Source organism: Gopherus flavomarginatus, chromosome 5 (genome assembly GCF_025201925.1).
Source record: "Gopherus flavomarginatus isolate rGopFla2 chromosome 5, rGopFla2.mat.asm, whole genome shotgun sequence".
Taxonomy (NCBI): Eukaryota; Metazoa; Chordata; order Testudines; family Testudinidae; genus Gopherus; species Gopherus flavomarginatus.
The window spans coordinates 52,964,063-52,988,419 of NC_066621.1; the positions used below are offsets into that span (position 1 = coordinate 52,964,063).

Genomic DNA, 24,357 nt, shown 5'->3' on the forward strand with positions numbered 1-24,357 from the left:
AAAAGTAGCTGCTGTATATGGATGGTCAGCTCTGCTTTAAAACCTTTCTTCCAGTTGACATTTCAAATGCATGTGTGAAGACACTTAATCATGCAGTGGCTGATGTGCAGAAGCACTGGCAGGGTTCTTTGGACAAATGTTCCTTCCCCCACGATATGCTCTGTTTGCAAGCATCATTTAGTACAAAACCACCCCCCATTTTATCTTTTTATCTTCGGACAAAATCTTCAAAGCTTCTCTCAGAAATAGTCTTCAGTTCACAGAATCTCATGAATCCCTTTGTTAAATACGTGCTTTCACAAAAACCATCAAACGCCCACACACCCTCACTATATACAACTTCCGTGCAAAACAAAATATTACTACATTTAATTTCTGAGGGGGATCCTCTGCCCCGGTTTGCCTATCATTTGTCCTGGTTGTTCTGACCAGTACTTCTGGACATAGAGGGCTAAGCACTGTTATTGCAGGTTGGTTCAATGCTGTTCCTGGACTGGCCAGATGGGGAGCTGTTTGAGATTAGTTTAAAGTGCCTATCCCTCTATGCTAGCCCACTGGGAACAGAGGCATCAAGCTTGGTTGCAGAGTTTAGTTTTTATGAGAAAATGCATGGTCAGAATTTTAAAATCATCCTTCCAACAGTGCCACTCGATGCAGCACAATTCCTCCCTGCACAGCACTGCATGGAGGCTCTTGAACTTAATAGCTGTTCCTCATAATAGCAACAGTGGTGGCAAGTGTTATCCTCCTAAGGCCTGCACAGACAGCAGACTGTCTGCAGATTCAGGCAGACACAACTGAATCAATTCCATTCAGGTTGGGTTTTCAAGATAACCTATGTAATAACCATGAGGATTAGAATTTTTTTTTTTAATTAAAACAGATTCCAATGTTGTCATATGATGCCAGGAGCTCGGGGCCTTTTGTGCCTATGCCTCAATCTGACCCTGAGATGAGATTTAAACAGGGCTGGTTTTAAAGAGGGAGTGCTCCAAATTAAGACAGCAACTCAGTTAAGGAGGACTGCTTACCACCAACTGTTGAACCAAGAGGAGGTCAAGACTGAGAAAGCAACAACATGCTGTTTCTCTACCTAGCTGAAGAAACCCCTTACATGAAACATAACACAAACACTGGTCCTTTCAGTCTGGTAGCTCCTCAAAACAACTTCTGAGCTTAGTCCCTGTGACTATAGTAAGCTTCTCTGAAGACACAAAGGGTTTATATAACAATGTTCTTCAATTAGTATTTCAGGAACAACTTATTTAATAATATTTTTGTTTTCCTGTAGACTTAATAAAAGCAAACAAAAACCCTGTTGATAATATTAATAAAAGAAGAAAATACTAACCCCAGAAATACATTAAGTTTTGGCAAGCATATTTTAAGCCAAATACATATCATATTTTATTCTCTTGATGCTTATCTCAATGCACAGTTCCTTTTCCTTTAACAAAAATATTCCTCTTTCAAACAATACTTGATGCTAAACAAATACAGCCCAAGTACTAAAACAAATTATTTTGGACACAAGACTCATTTCTTTTCTCCTGCTCTACATTCAGACAAGCATATATCACCAGTGGTGCTAAAATTATTCTTTAATTTCATAGCAACAAGACAGCTGACCATGCTTACTCTTACATATTCAACACAAGTTTTCTCCTAGAACTACGTGGAAGAGGAACATCCTCTAAAGATTAGCACACAGGCCTGGGATTCAGAAGATCTGGGTTCTATTTTGCCATTAATTCATAGTATCACCTAACCTCTTTGTGCCTCATCTTCCATATCTATAAAATAGAAGTGAAACTACCTAAATTAGAGGCATGTTGCAAGGCTGAATATATTAGTCTTTATAAAGGTCTTTAAGATACTCTGACTGAAGGTGCTATAGAAGTAATATTTAACAAACAGTTCCCTCTTCTTGCATGATTCATTTATTACAATCTTATTTTGCTAACAACACTATTCATCACCATGGAATCAACTATGAAGTCATAAAACTGGAAGTGACATCACTGAATCAAACAACAGTAAAAGGCTGGCTATAAAGGAAGGTTAATCTGAAGTCCTCCCTTGTGAGATTTCATTTACACACATGCATACACACAAAAAGAGAAAACAAACTGCCTGGTTTTAAAAAGGGAAGAGAAGGAAACCAAATCTATCAGAGACCAGTAAGTTTAATGCAGGGATGAAAATAAGTTAAAGAACTTACCAGTACACCAGAGTCCTAGACAGTGGGGTGGGGCCTCAACCGGAAGAGGTGGGGCCTTCAAATCAAGATTTAAAGTCCCAGGGCTCCAGCTGTGGCTGGGAACCCCAGGGCTTACAAATCACCTCCGGAGCTACCAGCTGCAGAGGCAGCTGGGAGCCCTCGGACTCTGGGGAGATTTAAAGGGCCCGGGGCTCTGGCCTCTGCTACCGCAGCGGAGCTCTGGGCCCTTTAAATCTCCGACGGAACCCTGCCACTGCTACCCCGGGGCTCCGGCAGCAGGGCTCCGGCAGCACTTTAAAGGGCCATGGGCTCCTGCCGCTGCAGGGAGCCCAGGCCCTTTAAAGTGCCACCTGAGTCCGGCTGCCTGGGGTAGCAGCGGCAAGGCTCTGGTGGCGCTTTAAAGGGCCGGAGCTCTGACCACTGCAGGGAGGCCTGGGCCCTTTAAATCGCCAGCCTGAGGAAGCTGGTCGGGTCCAGCATGCTGTACCGGCCCTTGCCAGTACACCGTACCAGCCCGTACTGGCTTACTTTCACCTCTGATTAATGAGAACATGCTAAATTGACTGAACAAATAAAAGCAGTCCATTTGTGAACACCTAAGAGGAAAACAAACATTAGACAGCATCCAATAGAAATAAAAAACATTCCAAATTATTATTTTTTTTTTAAAACAGGATAACAAATTTAATGCAATTTGGTGCTAGCCACTGTTAGAGACAGTGTACTGGATTAGATGGACCTAGGTTTCGTCCAGTAGGGAAATTCCTATGTTCCTGTGACATAGTATCTCTCAATTTTATAAAATGGTTCCACTTTACATTCTCATCCAGAAAAGAGAGAAATGCAGATTAGAAAAAACTATTATATGACAAATACACTTAAAATGAACATATTAATTACAAAGAATTCAGCAGCAAGGTGGAAGAAATACTGAGTGATGTCCTACAAGACTGAGTTCTAAGTCCAATATTTTCATTAAACTACTGGGGTATTTGTTCCACCTCACTCACCATCTCTGAACAGTAATTTGGAGGAGGGAAATGGAGGGTGCGTCGTTAAATTCAGAGCTAAAAGAAAAATACAACACTGCGATTATTAAAGAAATTTGCTGAATTAAAAAAAAAAGTGCACCTTGATAAGCACAAATATTAAAGAACAGCCAAGTGTATAAACGTAAAATAGAAGAATACTGAACCAGACATTGGGTTGACAGGGAAGCATCTGGGAGTTAAACAGGATGATGAATTGAATGAGTCAACAATGAGACACTGTTGCAAAACAGGCATTGGGTTCTATCAATAAGAGTACCATGTAAAACAAGTAAAGTGATTATTCCACACCACTTCACACTGGTTGGGCATCAATTGGAGTACTGTGTTCAGTACTTTCAGACACTTTTTTAAAAATTAAAAATACAGATAAATTGGAGAAAAATTCACAAGACAGAAACAGAAAATATAAAGCCCTGGAAGAGGTTTAAGAACACTGGACATCTTCAGTCTGGAGAAACGTAGATTGATGGAAGTATAACTGTGAACCCATATATTAAAAAAGGATTTTTATTGAATAGGCATGTTTTTAAACTGCAACAGAAAATATTTAGGTTAAACGGGATGGGAAAGAACAGCTAAGCAATGGGACAAGCAGCTACGTGAATATGTGGAATCTGCTTCAACTGCTATTAAAAGCTAGATTTGACATCCAATGGTCATTACAGGTTAAGAATAATGCAGTCAGTCCTGCAATGGTGCAAAGGGATGGGCTAGACCATCCAATCCAAAGGATTCTATGATTCCCACTCTCAAAAAGGCCCCTTCCTTCTTTCTTGACTTCCCACTAAAGCTCCTCTTCCCCATTTGGATTCCTCTGGGGATACTCTCAGATCCTTCTCTCCAATTCCAAGCCCATAATGAATGAGGGAGAAAAGGTTTTCATTTCTAGCAGTGTGTCAGCAACTTTGTACTGAGGCTTGTCACTGCTCCATTATAGTTGCGTGCTGTGAGGTTTCCTCTCCTCAGAGCACTAGAGATTTCAGCAGAGCACTGCTGCAGGCGCGCTGGTCTAAATCGAGAACACTCAAATATAGTATCATCACAACCATAGAGATACTTGTTGTGGAGGAAGAGCAGTGGCAGGGGCAGACACAGAAGTAGGAAGAGAGATTGCATGGGGTAACCCGGTGAGTAGGGCCACCCAGAGGTGGGGGCAAGTGGGGCAATTTGCCCCAGGCCCTGGGCCCAACAGGGGCCCCCATGAGAGTTTTTCGGAGCCCCTGGAGCGGGGACTTCACTCGCTCTGGGGGCCCCAGAAAACTCTTGCAGGGCCCGGGCCCCCGGAGCTTCTTCCGCTCCGGGTCTTCAGCGGCAATTCAGCGGCATGGGGGTCCTTCCGCTCTGGGAGCCGCCGCCAAAGTGCCCCAAAGACCCGCAGCAGGGGGTCCTTCCGCCCCGGGACCTGCTGCCAAAGTGCCGGGTCTTCGGCGGCGCGGGCCCCCTGAATCCTCTGGGCGGCCCTACTGGTGAGGGAAGTCTCTGAAGTTTCTAATCTATTAATACTACCCAACTTTATTAGGCATCACTTATTATTAAGGTTGCCTGATACTTCCCATTATAAGATACTGTTTTCAGTTGCTTAGAACCTTGTCAAACTAGCTGTCCAGGTTGAAATGTATCAAGCTGTGTGTCTACCTCGGACTGAATTATTAATTATTATTATTATTATTATTAAGCATCAGCCAAAACGGTTCAGCTATTGCTGAGAACACAGCTAGGGGAAAATGTTTTGTCCCTATTAAAAATTCTGGCAATCTTTTCTTTGAATAGGTGAAGTGCCTCCATGCTTTGGAGCAAGAACTTGAAATTTACCAGGGGGATGACTTTTGTGTCAGGGATGTGCTTTTGGCCAGTGAAAATCCATCCAAATGTGAGAGTGTATTCTAGTTGTGCAGTGAAGGAGGCTGTTGTCTCTAGGACCCAGGCTTCATTTGTTCAGAAGCTAGAAGGTATGTAGTGAATGATGCAGGAAAGCAAGAGGAAGACCAAGGACAGGGTAGGCCCACTGCTCAGTGAAGAGGGGGAAACAGTAACGGGAGACCTGGAAATGGCAGAGATGCTTAATGACGTCTTTGTTTCGGTCTTCACTGAGAAGTCTGAAGGAATGTCCAATATAGTGAATGCTTACGGGAAGAGGGTAGGTTTAGAAGATAAAATAAAAAAAGAGCAAGTAAAAAATCACTTAGAAAAGTTAGATGCCTGCAAGTCACCAGGGCCTGATGAAATGCATCCTAGAATACTCAAGGAGTTAATAGAGGAGGCATCTGAGCCGCTAGCTATTATCTTTGGGAAATCATGGGAGACGGGGGAGATTCCAGAAGGGTGGAAAAGGGCAAATATAGTGCCCATCTATAAAAAGGGAAATAAAAACAACCCAGGAAACTACAGACCAGTTAGTTTTACTTCTGTGCCAGGGAAGATAATGGAGCAAGTAATTAAAGAAATCATCTGCAAACACTTGGAAGGTGGTAAGGTGATAGTGAATTGCCAGCATGGATTTGTAAAGAACAAATCGTGTCAAACTAATCTGATAGCATTCTTTGATAGGATAACGAGCCTTGTGGATAAGGGAGAAGCGGTGGATGTGATATACCTAGACTTTAGTAAGGCATTTGATACGGTCTCGCATGATATTCTTAGGGTATGTCTACATCTACAATTTTGCAGCGCTGGTTGTTACAGCTGTATTAGTACAGCTGTATAGGGCCAGCGCTGCAGAGTGGCCACACTTACAGCAACCAGCGCTGCAAGTGGTGTTAGATGTGGCCACACTGCAGCGCTGTTGGGCGGCTTCAAGGGGGGTTCGGGGAACGCGAGAGCAAACCGGGGAAGGAGACCAGCTTCCCCGCGGTTTGCTCTCGCGTTCCCCGAACCCCCCTGCAAACCGCAGGGAAGGAGACCTGCTTGCTCGGGGATTCGGGGAACGCGAGAGCAAACCGCAGGGAAGGAGACCTGCTTGCACAGGGGTTCGGGGAACGCGAGAGCAAACCGGGGAAGGAGACCAGCTTCGCCGCGGTTTGCTCTCGCGTTCCCCCAACCCCCCTGCAAACCGCAGGGAAGGAGACCTGCTTGCTCGGGGGTTCGGGGAACGCGAGAGCAAACCGCAGGGAAGGAGACCTGTTTGCTCGGGGGTTCGGGGAACGCGAGAGCAAACCGGGGAAGGAGACCAGCTTGATTACCAGAGGCTTCCTCAGGTATGCTGGGATACCTGCTTATTCCACAGAGGTCAAGAAAAGCGCTGGTAAGTGTCTACACTTGATTACCAGCGCTGGATCCTCTACACCCGAGACAAAACGGGAGTACGGCCAGCGCTGCAAACAGGGAGTTGCAGCGCTGGTGATGCCCTGCAGATGTGTACACCTCCTAAGTTGCAGCGCTGTAACCCCCTCACCAGCGCTGCAACTTTGTGATGTAGACAAGCCCTTATAGATAAACTAGGAAAGTACAATTTAGATGGGGCTACTATAAGGTGGGTGCATAACTGGCTGGATAACCGTACTCAGAGAGTAGTTATTAATGGCTCCCAATCCTGCTGGAAAGGTATAACAAGTGGGGTTCCGCAGGGGTCTGTTTTGGGACCGGCTCTGTTCAATATCTTCATCAACGATTTAGATGTTGGCATAGAAAGTACGCTTATTAAGTTTGCGGACGATACCAAACTGGGAGGGATTGCAACTGCTTTGGAGGACAGGGTCAAAATTCAAAATGATCTGAACAAATTGGAGAAATGGTCTGAGGTAAACAGGATGAAGTTCAATAAAGATAAATGCAAAGTGCTCCACTTAGGAAAGAACAATCAGTTTCACACATACAGAATGGGAAGAGACTGTCTAGGAAGGAGTATGGCAGAAAGAGATATAGGGGTCATAGTGGACTACAAGATAAATTTGAGTCAACAGTGTGATACTGTTGCAAAAAAAGCAAACGTGATTCTGGGATGCATTAACAGGTGTGTTGTAAACAAGACACGAGAAGTCATTCTTCCGCTTTACTCTGCGCTGGTTAGGCCTCAACTGGAGTATTGTGTCCAGTTCTGGGCAACGCATTTCAAGACAGATGTGGAGAAATTGGAGAGGGTCCAGAGAAGAGCAACAAGAATGATTAAAGGTCTTGAGAACATGACCTATGAAGGAAGGCTGAAGGAACTGGGTTTGTTTAGTTTGGAAAAGAGAAGACTGAGAGGGGACATGGTAGCAGTTTTCAGGTATCTAAAAGGGTGTCATCAGGAGGAGGGAGAAAACTTGTTCACCTTAGCCTCCAATGATAGAACAAGAAGCAATGGGCTTAAACTGCAGCAAGGGAGATTTAGGTTGGACATTAGGAAAAAGTTCCTAACTGTCAGGGTAGTTAAACACTGGAATAGATTGCCTAGGGAAGTTGTGGAATCTCCATCTCTGGAGATATTTAAGAGTAGGTTAGATAAATGTCTATTAGGGATGGTCTAGACAGTATTTGGTCCTGCCATGAGGGCAGGGGACTGGACTCGATGACCTCTCGAGGTCTCTTCCAGTTCTAGAGTTTATGAAATTTCAGGAAGAGAAATTTCAGGTTAAGGAAGCTGAATACCTCTCTGTATAGTTGGATTTCGTCCCTGCCTCTGCCACAGAGTTCCTATATGATGCCAAAAAAAGTTAAAAATTCTGCACACAATAATATAAAATTCTGCAAAATTATGCATATTTTACTTGTCAGAATAACACAATATAATAAAAAACAATGAGGAGTCTGGTGCACCTTAAAGATTAACAGATTTATTTGGGCATAAGTTTTCATAGATTAAAAAAAACCCCAAAACCTCCATGCATCTTAAGAAGTGAAGTTTTTTACCCACAAAAGCTTATGCGCAAATAAATCTGTTAGTCTTTAAGGTGACACTGGACTTCTCGTTGTTTTTGTGGATACAGACTAACACAGCTACCCCCCCCCCCCGATATATATACAATATAATCACACCAGTTTCAATTATTTCGGTAATTTATTTCAAAATGCCTGTCAGCAAGTATGTCTGTAACAAAACAGACAACAAAACAGATTCAGGACATTTTTTTTGACAAATAGATTCCTTACTAGGCTTATTAATACAGAACTTTCAGTAATAATTCATTTAAACTATAATACAGAAATATATTTCCCGAACCCCTCACAAGCAGTGCAAAGGCTTGGTGGAGTCAGGGGTAAGGGAGAAGCTGAGGGAGAGGGAAGTAATTGCTGGGAAGGAGCCTGGCAGTGAACCTGGAAGATTGTTGGGTGTGGATGGGAGAAGTATGGAATAGGATTTGTTTGGTTTTTTTGCGGGGGGATTGTCATGGATTTGGGGAACGTACCCCATGCAGACCTTGGCTGACCCTTAGGCCTTCCCATTCTGACACATTCGCCCCTGTCCCCCACTCCCATTCAGCCATATCTGCAAGTCTCCATGACTGGTTGCTCCTCATTAGCCCCTGGTGGGCAAAGGGTTTAATTGCAGTCTGACTCATCTCACAGCTTCCATTCGCCTCCATGTCAGAATCAAGTATTCTGCTGGGGGAGAGGGACTGTGGGGGACATTAATTCTGTGCTTGCACAGTGGCACAGAATTTCCCTGGGGTAAACCAGATTTTTCACTGGTGGTCACTGTGTGTTCCTCGTTTTCCCACTTAATACCCTGGGGTCTGATTTGCAAGAGTGCTGAGCATTCTCAGCTGCAACTGAAGTAAATGGGAACTGTGCTTAGCATTATATCGTGCTTTACATGTTCAAATGACTCTGAAAAAAATTATGTCATAGGTTTCTCATACTGAGCACCCAAAATGAGTGGATACTTTTGACCTTAATCTCTCTGTGCCTCAGTTCCCAATCTGTGACATGGAGAAAATACCACCTCCTACCTCACAAGAATTTTGAGAAGATAATATTTGTGAAGCACTCAGATAATATAGTCGTAAGTGTCACAGAAAAGCCAATGAGGAAATAAATAATTCTGCCTTCAGAGCAGAATAATTTGAATAGTGTGCAGTATAAAACAACACCTGGAGCCACACACTGAACAGTGAGGCTAAAACAAAATATTTAATAGCTGCTCAGTAAGTGAGCATGATCCATTCTGTGCACTAAAAGAGACAGGGATCTTATGGAAAAAATAGTATTTGACCATATAATTAAAGACTGTATCATAATGCATTAGTACAAGGAGGCAAAATGAAAGGTTACACATGGAACATTAATTCTGGCATTTCCTAACCTTTGTAGTGCTTAACTTTGCAACCCTGGTAATGTTCTTTTACCATCTTTTTTTGTGTGTAATAGTAATGTAGAATTGTAGGCACGTCACTTGTGGTTCTGGATGCTACAGTATGTTTCATATTAGTAAAACATAGTATAATCAATTACCATAGACCCGCTTCTGCAGTGACCAGCTCCCCTTTTAGAGGAAGAAGAAAATGCACCCTTTCTATTGTGTAGAGCGGAATACGGACAGTGGAGTCATATTTCTTCCTGGACTGTGATGATCAGCTGATGCCCTCTAACATGTGACATTTATTATGCTTATCTTCACATATATAAACTACAAAGGTCATTGGTCATAAATCTACATAGCATTCCTTTTCAAATCCAGCTACAGTATCCAAATTGATGACCTCATGCAAGAGCAAACTCCACCTGATGACTGCAAGATGGATGAATTAGTATTTCCTTCTACTGGCTTTAAATAGTTCTTAAATTAGGGACATTCGTGCCATATCACTGTTGCCAGTCATAAAAAGGAGGAGGTAAAAAGAAAAAGAGTTAGAACATTCTATCACCTGGAGGAGAGGTTTTATATGTTAACATCACTATCTTCAATTAGGGCCTGGTCCAGTATTAACTGAAGTCAGTGGAAAGACTCCCAATGACTTAAATGGCTTTGGATCAGGACCTTATAGCAACAGTTTTACATTTGCCTTCCATTAATTTCAGGGAGTGGCCCCATGTTCTTACAAGAGCTCATCAAGAAGCAAAGGGATTAAATTTTTATTTCACAGATTAATACAGTTTATCTTACAGTAATGAAACAATGTGCACACAAGCTCTGCTTCAGCAGCTCCCATATGTTGCAATTGTATAAAGGTTGCAGATATCTGGCTCTTTGCGTGTTCTCTCTAGCTCCACTCCATTTCCTTTTGAGGGCTCTTGGGTATATAAGACTCTACTTGGACTTCAGTTTCTTAAGCACGGAGACAGGAAAGAGTCTAAGCCCCAGATTTAACAAACCTTTAAAACTGTTTATTTTCCAGATCCTTCTGCATTACACCCTTACATATTTCTCATGCTGACCTTTTCATTTCTAAAGTGTGGAGGGTAACACCCCCCAGATTTGCTATTTTTATTTTACTTCCTTCACATTCAACTGTGCAAGTGCATTTGAACCACAGATTACCCACAAGCAGTGTTATCTGTATGTGGTACTTAAGAAGAGGTTAGCGTTAAAACCACACACACACAAAGCATTTGTTAACATAAGATTACAACCAGGTTTGTTTTAATGAGCAATAATCTTTAGGGATACATACAATGTGGGGCCTAAACAGCTTGATAATGTCAATTTAAATGCAGTCATTTTTATTAGTATGCTGATTATCTCAACAAACTACGTCAATATAATAGGAAATATTTTTGACCTTGATCTTTCAAAGGGATCTGCGCAGGCATAAGGGCCCTTTGCAGGTTCAAGGTTATAGTGTGCTCTGTTAGGCCCTGGTCCTGCAATGGTTTGCATGCAGGCAGCACCACTACCAACTCCACTTGAAGTAACTAAGGCTTAACACATTGCAGGATCAGGGGCCAGGTGGTAGGGTGAAATTAACTGCTGTGCAGCCCAAGGCCTGTGCATCACTTAAGCCATTTAAAAACAAAAAACCACGTAAGCGGATCCCAACTTCAGACTTATCTTCTGCCCAGAGGTGAATTTCCCCTTACAGTATGAGAAACGATCTTTCATCTGTGCCTGTTGTAAGGAAGACCTTTGCTATACATAAATGCGACAAGAATTAATCAATTCAGTCAGAAACGAAAAGACAACCCAGCTTTTGTCTGATTTACAACTTATTCGTGACCAGAAAGAAGGAATACTTTATTCATAAAAAGGAGGAAGTAGTTGCAGAGAAGTTTGTGTCTCCAGCTGCCATTTATGACCCACTTGATGCTCAGAAGAGAATATTTGTGGATATAACGCATCATCAACTTTTATGTTAACTTCCTAAAAATCGGCAGGAAACTGAAAAAGAATTACAGCAGGGCCCAGTGGCTCCAATCAGATCGGGGTCGCATTGTGCTAGGTACAATGCCAATTTGTAATAGTTACCCCAAATGCTTACAGTGTAAAGGTCACTAAACGTGACAAGCTGGTGCTGCACACCAGAGGAGGAAGTGAAGGAGGGAGGAACGATGAGGGTAACAATACCACAACAAAGCCATGCTCCTTTTGCCTGGCTTTGTGTACAATTTGCCATCTGAGTTGACTTCAGGAGCCAAGCAGAGTTGGGACCTTATGTAGCTTACCCTTGTGCATGGGAGTTTGTACACGTTAGCCACATGAGCTGACAATGTGAACTCGGGATCAGGGCCTGCCTAGGAGTTATTAAGAAGTATATTAAACTGACAAAAGACAAGACATCAGATCAGCAGATTCTTTTCCGAGCAGTCTAATTAGAGAAGCCTGGCAATGGTTTTGCATAACTAAGGAACTGCCTAGGAGCGTCTGGTCCCTCTACCACTTCTTTAGCTTCAGGAAAATAACTTAGTTTTCCCCAGCAGGGTTTCTACAGAGAGACAGAGCTCTTGCCCACTGCTACTCCTAAACCTCTTCAGAGCTGTTACTAGGAACCTCGTGTGTCAAACTGGGATTCAGATGGTTCTTTTAGCTGCACTAGAAGGTAGAGCAGCAAAACTTCCAATCTCAGGAGAGAAGACGGTCTTAAAAGGTCTTTCCTCGTATCAAAAAAGAAGCCTTTACTATCAGGGAAGCTAAGTTAGGGAGCATAACGCCTCCTACCTCTCCCACAGGATTCTGTATTACTGGGACCAGATAATCTGAGACTTCCAACTTCAGGATGACTAACAGGTTATGTCAGAGATCATCTCAGTCGATGATGTGAAGTTCTGGGGGCAAAGGAGACAAACAGAACCCACAGCAACAGTCAGAAATGATACTTGGCACACAAGACATCTCATCTCTGGCGCCCCCCTTCCCCAATCTCGTTTTGTTTCATATTGAAATCTGTCCGTTTTCACTCATGATGGAGCAGTAAGAAGCACGCTGCTGGGGCAATGAAGATAATAGGCAAGGATGTATCAGAAGTGTGCTGCAACAAAAGTCTTTGGCACACTTTGATTGGTGCTTCTTACTGTTACTCATATGATGTACAGATTGACCCAAACAGAGACTGAAAAAAATCAGGTTTGTGCAAGTGGGTGTGTGTAGTTGAATTGCTTTAGATTTGCCCAAAAGTATTATTTTGATTGCTCGTATGCAGTGCTAATTGCTCCATCTACATATACATAGAGGTTAGCGTTTTAAGTGTTTGTACACTTTTAAGGGGAAGACTGAGCCCCTTTTAGCACAAGTGACCTTCAGCCTCACTCTAATATGGAAAGCCTACAGAATCTGTGCACTTGTACAGAGTAGGGTTTGCTTTGGCAATTGCCCAGAATTGTTTGTGATATTGGGTGATTTAGAGTCACTTCTGCTGAGCCAAAAAGGATACACTGTAGGAGCTTTAGAGGAGGAAATGGAATTTATAGACAGATCAGCCTTTTACAAATCTAGAGCAAAACAGTTTCATTTTTACTGTGTGGAGGAGGTTTGTTAAATTTTATAATTGTAAAGGGAATTATTCTTACCAGGCCATAATCTTTTGGGGAGAGGAGAAGAGGACCGAATACTTTTTACAATACTACCATACTCCAAGACAATAAATACTTATCAGCACTAGTCTTCTGTTAATTTCTGGTGCACCATGTATGTCTACTCTGAAACCAGGAAATAGTTCAACAGATGCATACAAAGTACGTAGATTGATTCAAAGACAATAGCTAAATACCAGTTAAACCACATACTGTGGCTCTACATTGTACTGCTGGGAAATTAGCACCATTTAGGGTGGTTCCAGAAGTTATATTAACCTGCAAATATTTGCTTCTTGCTAACGTTTAGCATACAAAGTCTCAAACTGGTGTCAGTACTTTGCCGACTATATATATATTTGTGTGTGTATATTATGTTTCACATTTGCTAGTGTGAACTGCTAGCTTCTTTTTAGTCAACTAAATGACTGCAAAATGAAGTTTAATGCATTAATTGCTTTTTTATTAAGATCAACATTTTTAAAGTCACATGTATTGAATTTTTTAAAATCTATCACTTGTTCTTTTAATTGGGGCCTGATCTTGCTGCCACTGAAGTCAATAGCAAAATTCCCCATTCATGGCACTGGCAGTAGGTGCTTGTCCTACACCCTCGTAATAGTGCAAAAAGTTACTGTGCAGGAGATACAAATCTGAGTTTATAACACAGCTCCTTGTTCTTCAGCTGACAAGGCTGAAAGTGCTGTCGAAGCTGGCCCATTGCAGTGGGAATGCCGTCCTTCCTTTACTCTGAAGTTATGGAGTTGTCTTGATGGACAGCAGAGGAAACTGTATCTTTGCTCTTTGACTACAAGAGCAGTCTTCTGTGGAGGTGAGACTTCTCTGAGCTCCCAGGAGGGGCTCAAAGAAAGACTCAGGGAAGAAAAGACTCACAGTTACTGAATTTTGCATCATACCAATAGAATTATATTTCAAAAAGCAGGTTTATAGTTTGGGTTAACCACCACCAGGCAATATCTAAACACAATTAGAATTGGAAGAAATAGATGGGTGACATTAAGAAGGTGACACATTGTGCCATGAAACTGGAGGACCAAGTGAGTTCAGATGTTGCACCTTAAATATGAAATTGCTTCAGGTTTTCTCATATGCAATCTGTGATTGTGTGAGTGAAAAAAAAAAGGCACATTCTATTCAGAAGGGTTGATATAAAAATATTCAACATGTTTTTGTTGTTGTTGCCTTTGCCTGTCGGCTCCTTTGTTTTGAGGTACAGTATCTGCAAGAAATACTTGATAACCTACAGGCAAAGGAGTTTTCTTCAAAAATAAATAAATAACTGACAAGTGTTGGTGTGGCTTTAATGGTTACTTGACATGTATCACAAGTAGTACTGCATTGTTATGAAGAGAACAAGACAGAGATGCAATCCCAGATTTAACAGCCCCATCTCTCAACAAGGAGGCATTTAAAATTTTTACTGCACTTAACCATGGCTCATCATAAAAAGCTATCAAATAGCTCTGGTAACACCACTGTACATATATATATGCCTGTTTCAATTATTAACCCAGTTTGTACTTAGACATTTAATCTGTAATTGGTTAATTATAAAATATCCAGGCCATTTTCATCATTAGGCCATTCATGTTAATATTAATAATGCAGCTAGTTGAAAAAAACACATTGTTTTGTGGAAGTCTTCAAAACCTAAGTTGTGAGGCAAAACTTAAAATTTTCAAAAATCACTGACTGCTCTAAACTGGTTTAAAAAAGCAAGAAAAAAATTGCATGAAGACTTTTACACAACATTTTCACTGAAATTTTGAAAACTCAAAACTTTTCAATCAGCTCTAATTACATTGTCAGGAATCTTTTAACAATTTTTAGAAGCGTCATTTAGAAGAATTCAGATTTTCATGCTGCTGACTAAGTTTCTCTTTATGTCATGTCAAGATGCCAGTAAGTTTTCTTCACCCTTGTTAGACATAGCATGGTTTCTCAAGGGCTTTAAGATTTTTCTGTTCAGATTTCTATATCACGGCACTACAATACCTGGGTATGTGGTGGGATTCTGTGAGCACAAATCTAAAAAAGGCCAAATTTAGACCTCAGATAAAAGCAGCAAAGAATCCTGTGGCACCTTATAGACTAACAGACTATTAGTCTATAAGGTGCCACAGGATTCTTTGCTGCTTTTACAGATCCAGACTAACACGGCTACCCCTCTGATACTAGACCTCAGATAGGTGCTGCTGGCTTTGTCTCTCAAGCACAGTTTCACAAAACTGCAGTCAATCATATTTGTGCAACGTCTCTTAAAGTTGGAAACTCACAGCTAACATGCAGTGCAATGCATTAGAAGTTTACCCTTCAACAGTAACATGAAAGCCAATAAATGCGCACACTGATATGCTTATCTTGTTTCTCTTGGAAAGAGTATTTTCTTTAAAAAAAAAAATCCATGAATGACAAAATTGAAAACACTCACATATTAGCCACATAGAGCAAAACTATGCACAGAAAATCAATCAAGTTTTAATTGACACTGACTGCTTTTTATGAAAGAGCCATGCAAACTGTGTCAAGGATTACAAAAAGTCGCTAATCCTGCGAGGGGACCAGCAAAACACTGTGTGACCAAGAAAGAGTGTTATACACAGAGGAAAACCTTGTGTTTTCAATAATTCCTTGAACTACAATGAGATTTAAAAAGCAATTTTGAGACTTGTACATGCTCGCCAGTGTCAGTAAGATATCTGAATTCTTGTGTCTGTTGTCACGGGAAAAACACAACTAAATAAGGCTAGAGTCCTAAAGAGTCCTTAGACAAGTAGAGAAGTTCAGTTATTTTACCTCCCCTTCTATTCTGAAGCATTTTGTAGATCTAAAAGACTCCTGCAGCACCAAAGAATGCAATCTAGTGTAATCACAGAAACCTCCCACCCCTCCACACACACAAGTGTTCAACTCCTGTTCAGCTTTTACATTAATAAGGTACAATCATGCATATGGAAATTTACTGTCAGACAAAGACAATTATTCTGAAAACACCAGGTTTCAGAACCAGTTTTGAGTGTTTAAGACAGGGTATGCCTGATATGGTAACAGAATCATTGGTAGGGTTTTGAGCCCATTTTTCTTGATGGCTCATGCAAGCTACTCGTCCTGCTGTAATGAAACTACTAAAATCATGAGCTTCATTCTCTCTCTCTCTCTCTCTCTCTCCCCCTCTCTCACTCTCTCTCACACACACACACACACACAGTGGAATCATCTAAGGCTTTGTCAACACTAGCACTTTTGTCAGCAAAACTTTTGTCATTCAGGGGTGTGAAAAAAAACCATACCCCTGACCGAAATAGGTTTCACAGACAAAAGTGCTGGTGTGGAGAGCGCTATGTCCGTGGCATTCTCCTGCCGACATAGCTACCGTCACTTGTTGGGGGTGGTTTAATTATGCTGATGGGAGAGCTCTCTCCCGCCGGAATAGAGCAGCTACAAAGGAGCAGTGGTATAATTGCGCCTCTGTAAAGTCCATAGCATAGACGTAGCCTAAGTATCCATAGAAACTACAGATTGGTCTCAAAGACGGATCATGTCAACGAACCCAAACCCCTGCCAGTGCAGGATTGTTCCCCTTTCTATATGAACTAGTGTTACCACCAGTCTAATTTTAAATGTTGCAAATGCTGGAGGCTTCCTCTATTTTCACTGGGAGATTAGGCCACCCACCAGCAGATCTGGAACCCCCAAAACACCAGGTCTTCCTGTTTCAAAATTACGTAGAGAAGCCGGTGCAAGGAAGAGCAGCAGAGCTCCCTGAGGCGAGGAAGAGCAATGAGTTTGTTGTACTTTAACAAAAAATTATCTCACAGAACAGAAAACCTTTGCATAAGCAGGAGAAACCCCCAGAGTTTTCTCTCAACCACCAAATCGACACATTTTACTGTGCATGAGCAACAAATCTCATAGAACCAGGGGAAGAAGAGGAACTAGAAGACTCCACTAAGTCCCTCAAGAATGCACATGGCCACAGGCCCTAATGAGTAAATATGGGGCTGAATTTCTACAAAACTTGCTTTGGATAAATAACTCCCTATAGGGAGCACTCACAGTAAGGCCACCTTCAATATAACTCTTCAAACTGACAGACAACAACTATCGCATTATTGCCAAAAGGAGGCAAGGAATTAGTCCAAGTTTAAGTCTCGTACAGAGTCTTCAGCCTTTTCGACACAGATTATAAAACTCTGACCAAGAAAATGACTAGTCACCTGCTTCCTTCACTCTGAGCCATGGGACAGAAGGCTGAGATAACCTAAGAGATTTGAAATATATACACCCATAATATGAAAATGTCTTGACCTTCTCTGAATACAGAGAAAGCCTTTGACAAGGCAATATGGACATATTGTATCTACTTGCAATGCTGCAGCAAATGGAATTTAATTCATAATACAGCTCAAGATCCTGCATTCAAGTGTTTCCTTCCTAGTTAGCTGGAGGATCAGAATCAGAACCTTTGCAGCTTCAATAGCCTGATCAGGCAAAACTGTTTCCTCTTCCTCATTACTCTTCATATGACCAAATCCCAGCCCAATATTATGCAAAGAATATGGAGAACAATTTTATGTTTTTGCAGGTGACATGCTCCCATGTACCACAAAACCAACCAACAACAACAAAAAAAAAAATAGCTCTTTCAAGTGGCCAAACAAAAAGCATGTTTAAAAAAGAATGTAGCTTTCCTAAGGACTAAAATAGCGTCACACATACATACTCTTTGATACCACACAGCCCATGTGCATATCTATGCAAGTGTTGGGAACTAATTTAAGTCACGCTAGAATTTTTTTCTTAACTATTTCAGTTTTGAAATAGCTTTGCATGACAACAAAATAGCATGCATGTGGCGGGGGGGAGGGGACGAGATGTCAAACGAAAAAGAGACAGAAGTAAAATAGGAAAGGCCAACACAAAACATGTAGGTACAAGGTACATCAGTGGATAGTGTTTTCTTTATGTTGTTTAGGGAAGATGCAATGTATCCCATATGGTGGCCACTTGTTTTTCTCCCAAGGTGGGCCTTGTTAATCTGATTTGAGATATGGGCCACTCTCCTCTTTCCCATCTTATTGTGAATACCAAAGAGACTTGGAGGAACATCTAAAGCCCTAACCATGCACTCTGTAGGTACATAGGCATAGCAGTCCAAGTGTGCCTGAATGGATATGGGAAAAACTGGATCTATCTATGTTTAGAGAAGAGCCTTGGTACAGGCTCTAGCTTAGCAGAATTGATGGGTGGACATCTGTTCTGTTCCCCTCCTTCTGCACACATTTCCTAGAGGTCAGATCCTCCATTTCCCCCAACACATTTTTCCCCCTTCTCTGGGCATGCTAAATTATCTTCTTCCCTGATTCCCTAAGCCCTTCTCTCCTGCACAATCTTCTCCTGCTGGAGGAGGACTGCTTCAATCCTACTGGTAGCCTGACTCCTTGAGCGGGGCTCCTGTTTACTCTCCTCAGAACAGTGGTCCTTCCTTTGTAGAGGCAGCTAGACTGGCTCCTCCTCAATTCCAGTTACCTTTAGAGGCATTCAAGGTCTTAGGCCAGGTCTAGATTTACAAGTTTATAGTGGCACAGCTGTACCGATACAGCTGTGCAGCTGTGAGAGTGCTATTGTAGACGCGTTATGCCAAGGGGAGAGAGCTCTCCTGTCGACATCATAAAAGCAGCTCAGCAAGCGGCAGTAGCTATGTTGGCAGGAAAGCAGCTCCCACCAACCTAGCATTGTGAACACTACCACTTATGCCAGCAAAACTTGTGTCGTTCAGGGGGGTGGGCTTTTCACACTCCTGAGCAAAAAAAGTTTTGTCGACATAAGTTCTAGTTGAGACATGGCCTTAGTTGCAATTAAGGACCTGAACACCAAGGAAAAGAACCAGCACCATCTGATCAACTAGGTCTCCGCAGACCACCAGTTGTTCATACACCACAATTTTGGAAACACAGATTAATTTATTTTAACAGCCTTCTCCTCCTATAGTTAAACTGGGAAGCATTTAATTAAAACAGTGGTGGGTTTTAAGGTTACTAGAACTCAAACCCACAATTTCTAACCTTCATCTCATAGCAGATGTGGAAATGCTTCCCCTTAGTACACTGCAATTCTAGAAGGAAGAAGGAAGTGTACAAATTAAAATGATATGGATTAGTAAAATCCAGCCTTCCATGATAAACAACCAAACAAGATTTTATTCATTAGCATTCTCTCTTGCTTTCTCATATTTAGTAATTCCAACCAAAACATTTACATGGCATGAAAATTCGAGATCATGGGTGCACGTAGCTAGCATAGTTACGGAAGTACTATTAATAGCGATGCCGTTTGCACAGACAATATATCCACACTGTGGGCCTCCATTCTGATCTCAAAGATGCAGAAGAGGATTTTTGTGTGTGTGCACGCACATACACTGTTAGATGCAAAGCAGGCATAGAGACTAAAATCCGACTGTTAGAGGCCTTCAGAACATGCAGCATACGCATGCATTATATATGCAGTGAAGAGGAAACCATTCTCTGATTTTCTGTCATATTTAAAATAAAGAATCTGCAAAGTATTACAGAAGGAATCAACGTTCTCGGCTCATTGTTTAGAACATTCAGAAGGACTACCGTTTAACATATATTGGGGTTAAGAATGAAAGAACTTCTCCCAGCATCTGCAGTTCTGCACAACTATTCAATGACATAAACAATCACCTGCTTTGGGGGATAGGGATACCCATGTGTACAACAAACAAAAACAATATTTTACAGCAACAGATCACACCAAAATACATCTCATAAGGCATCAATTTTTAGTCTCCACAGTTAAGCATTGCCTATGCCTATCTACCTAATATAGTTGGTTTAAGAGCTGATCAAACTTTGAGATTAAATGTTCTGTTTCTGGGGTGAATTGTTCATGTAACGGTGAAAGCCTTGTATTTTTCTTATTTTTTTAAGTTTAACTGAGCCCTAAATCAGCTTCACTTTAGATCTTTGCTATACAGCAAATTGCTCTATATTTTTATTAAACTCTTGTTTTTAAACTGTTTTTAATTTGAAGTGTAAATTAAGTTGAATTGAAACTGGAGTTGTTATAAAGCCAAAATTTAGCAAACAGTACACAATGCAATTTATTAGGCCAAAGATATTAAACAAGACTCAACCATAATGGTTAACAATGGCTATTATATATGTGCAATGCAATGCAAAAATGATTCAAATTCATCCCTACTGTAACAGTATTGACTTCAACAATTTACACCGGATATTAAATCGACCCAATTATGTTTACACATAGCAAGTCCAAATTTCAAATACTGTGCCAAGATATCCCAATCCTTTATCTGGAAACTCAAATCAACAATTACATCACAATCCTATAGCTAACCTACTGATATAACTTCAGTGCAATTTCTGTGTATGGTACAGCTATAGGATCAGGTTGTTAGGTGTATTTTATAGGGCATTTATGCACCTAAGTGACAATGCAGCCATCCAAACGCAGGGTTGGAATATGCTGTCATAGTCCCCACTTTTGAAAACTGGGTCTATGCTATCAAATTCCTGATGTCAAATATTTAGTGTAATTTTAAAGTTGTTAATTCTCACAAATATAGGCTTTGCTGTAAGATTAAAAATTGTTTCCTCATTGCTGTCAACTGAGTTGTACGATCGAAACAGCCATATCACAAAAATTGTATTTACTCATGGGAGTAGTCCTGTTGAAATCAAGTGAGTTAGGATGACTCATATAAGCAAGAGTTTGCAGAATCAGGCCCTCAGCAAAGACAAGTCTCTCAAGCATGGACATCACTGTTTTTGTCTCCTCTTCCTAAAAAGAACTGGTTTTTAACATTCAAACACTACAAAAAGATCAACAACAACAACTAAGGAATTAAGGTAACTAACTTTTAACATTCTAGCACAGTTCTTGACATTCACACAAGTGTCAAAAATAAGTCACAAATATATTACTCTGCATGCGCTGGGCCTTTAAAGACAGAAAGAAACTGAGAAGGTATATCAGAGCGTAATTAGGACGGTGTCATGACTTAAGGAGAGATTTTTATCAAAACATTGGACATACATTAAGGCCGAGACCCTAAAAGATGATCACTGCAAGCAGATCCCTGTGCTAGTGTAGAGCCCCACTGAAATCAAAGGGGCATGCTGCAGGCAGATCCCGGTGTAGAATCCTATCTATTTCAATGCGGTGAAGTCAATGCAGTTCCAATGTCAGATTGCAAGGTGGTGGCCAAAGACAGCCCTTGCCCAAGTCTCAACAAATACAAGCTTTTGCCATATTCAGGAGTATTCAGATCTAGGAAGGGATATACTTGGATCCCATCTCTAAATTAGTTTTAGATCTCTGAATTATATTTGCAATAAATATGGGGCAATGATTGGAAGGAATTTCAGAGTAGGGTGACCAGAGGTCCCGATTTTATAGGGACAGTCCCGATTTTGGGGTCTTTTTCTTATATAGGCTCCTATTATTCCCCACTCCCTGTCCCGATTTTTCACACTTGCTATCTGGTCACCCTATTTCAGAGGGATATACAAACAGTATGGGTAGAGACCTTCCATTTTTCTGGAATTCAACACTCCAGAGTTGCCTAATTCCCACAGAAGTGAGCTATTTCCCTAAAAATTCCCAACTTCTGAAAGGAGATAACATGGATGGTGATCTGCATCTCTCTAATATCTGACATATAAACAGTTTAATGTTGATTGACTGTGATAAGTTTACCAAACTGGTCATAACACAATGGTAAACCATAGGAAGCGCATTCTTAAAAGAAATGAAAGTCTGCAAGAAATACATAGCTACACTATGTTTTTTTTTGATAATATCTGGGGGTCTCCCATAGTTGGAAACCGCTGGAAACCAAACTGCAGGCTGGATTCTCACTCTTGCCCGGCTTTAAATTGTTGATTTAAGTGGACTTACTCCCAAGTGTGAAACTTGTCTAAGCATGTGGAGAATCAAACCCCTTCCTGGTCTGGTTCAAGACTTTAAAAGTTTCAGATTCGCTGCTGACAGAAAACTAGTAACTGGACTTAGTCTGTTTACTTCGGAAGCTTACCGGGCTGTAGTTCCCACTGAATGAGCTAAAGTTCATCTTCAGGCCAAGACTGTCAAAACTGGTAACCAGTGATTTTGGATCCTTTGCTGGCCAGGTCCCCAACGTGAAACACCCTGCGGAGGCCTGATTTTTAGTAAGCCCTGACTACTTGTCCTCTGCAGGCCAGGCTCCTTTAAGGTATTTCAGAAGTGGAGCACCTCAACAGAAAAATAATAATTATCCAGATCACTGGTCATTTTTGAGACCCTTGCCCTTAAGATGAACTTTAGTTCCTTCACTGTCTGAGTACAGGAAACAAGTACAGCACACACGGCCTCCAAACACACCCAGCCTCCCTGCAGCCCGCCCAGATGACCTAGCAGCGCACCTGCCTGGCTCTGCAACCTCACCCACCCCTCCCAGCCGCCCCATAGGCAGGTGCCAACGCTGCAGCCCCCCCCCCACCCCGCTGGAGTGCGCGCCCCAAGAACCCCACATGGCCTCTGCCCGCTGCGCCCATATGGGCGGTCGCCGACCCCGGCGCCTGTGGAACTGCTTTCCACTGGATCCCGAGCTGGGCACTGCCGGAGGAACCCCCGAGCGCGCGCGCGCTCCTGAGCAAGCCCCGGAGCCCACTTCGCAGGGCCAGCAGCTAGCCCCAGTGCCGGGGAGGGGAGGCAAGGTGAGCTGAGGACAGGTTACCGGCGGGACGCAGGGGCCAGCGGGAAGAGAGGGGCCGGTTGCATGGGGAGGAGATGCGGCAGGGCCACCCTCCAGCCCGTCCCCGGCTCTCTCAGGGCGCCTTACCTTGGCGAGGCAGAGCAGGAGCAGCAGGCGGAGGAGGAGCTGCCCTGGCTGCTTCATGGTCCCGAAGAGCTCTCCCCGCTGCGCGCACAGCCGCTTAGCCCGACTCCGGCTTCCCCGGGGACATGGCAGGGCTGCGCCCCCCAGTACTCAGCAGCGCCCGGCGGGGTCCCCCCACCCGGCTCGCTCTCTCTGCGCTCCGGAGGCGGCGGCTGCTCTCTCGCTCTGCCTGCCGCGCGCTGAAAATGCGGGAGTTCGGAGCGGGGACAAGTCCTGGGCAGGGTGCAGCGAGATGCGCAGGCAGGACTCCCGGCGAAGCTCGCCTCCTGCTCTGGGGTGAGGGAGAGGAGTCAGTCACCTCCCCTCTGAACACTCATCGCTTCCGCTGCTGCCAGGGGGAGGAATTCGCCTCCTGTTGTCAAGGGTTTAAAAGGCCATTTTGCTGCTGGGAAGTTGTTGCTGCACTTCCCCCCCTTCCCTGTCTGACATTCCCCCTTTCTGTCTCCCAGCTGGGCTGGACGAGGAAGTGGCTCACTCAAAACTTTTCTAGCCCTCCCACATTCTTTCTGCAATCGACTTGGAAATGGAGCCGGAGAGGGATGTTCTCCTTCCCCCCTCCCCCTTTCAGTCTCTGAAAAAGGACATTCTTAATGGGGGTTTCTCTGGTACTACAAACAGCGAGATCTCTCCTTCTCAGAGCACATGGGGCTTGCTGCAGTATTTCTAGAGCGGAAGATTAGCCACAGAACTCAAAGAACAGATTAAAACGAGCACCCATCGGGACGAATGGCATGTAAATACTCTTTGTGATACTCATGATTTCCCATAAGCACTGATGTGAGCCCACATACCGCGTGAGATTTAACAGGGCTAGTCAGTTCTGGAGTATGCTAATTAACGAGGTTTTCTTTTCCTCCCCCTATTAACGTTTAGATTTATACTTTATGATCATGTAGCATTGTTCAACTGCGGAAACAGGAATAGGTGACAGAACAAAAACTGGTGCTCTAAAATGATTCAATGAAACACATTTCACCCCGAGGAAGTTATCTGAAATAATTCCTTTCAATTGATGCTCGTATTTTTTAATGTTACTGCTTTTGTAAATGTCTGATATTGCAAATGAACATTGTTATAATCTAATTTACTTCTCAGGATTAATGTACTTTTTACATTTCATTCACCTTGGATAAGGAAAACAGACAAGTTAGTTTCAGTTTGGGTCTTGATTTCACTTTCAAGGTCTAAACTCTGCTTCAGAGTTGTAATGCTTAAATTAGGAACACTGCAGGTGAAAGATTAAGTGGATTCAATCATTTAATTGACTTTAATGA

General features: G+C 42.4%; 1 protein-coding gene across 1 annotated transcript in view; it reads right to left on the reverse strand.

The window, feature by feature from the left end:
* The window catches only part of PTPRJ (protein tyrosine phosphatase receptor type J), a 145,100-nt gene extending 121,223 nt beyond the window's left edge, over positions 1 to 23,877 (reverse strand). Inside the window, exon 1 of the mRNA XM_050953783.1 lies at positions 23,027 to 23,877. Coding sequence (XP_050809740.1) covers positions 23,027 to 23,083 — 57 coding nt within the window. The 5' untranslated portion in view covers positions 23,084 to 23,877. The remainder of the gene's footprint in view (positions 1 to 23,026) is intronic.
* Between the last annotated feature and the right edge of the window lie 480 nt (positions 23,878 to 24,357).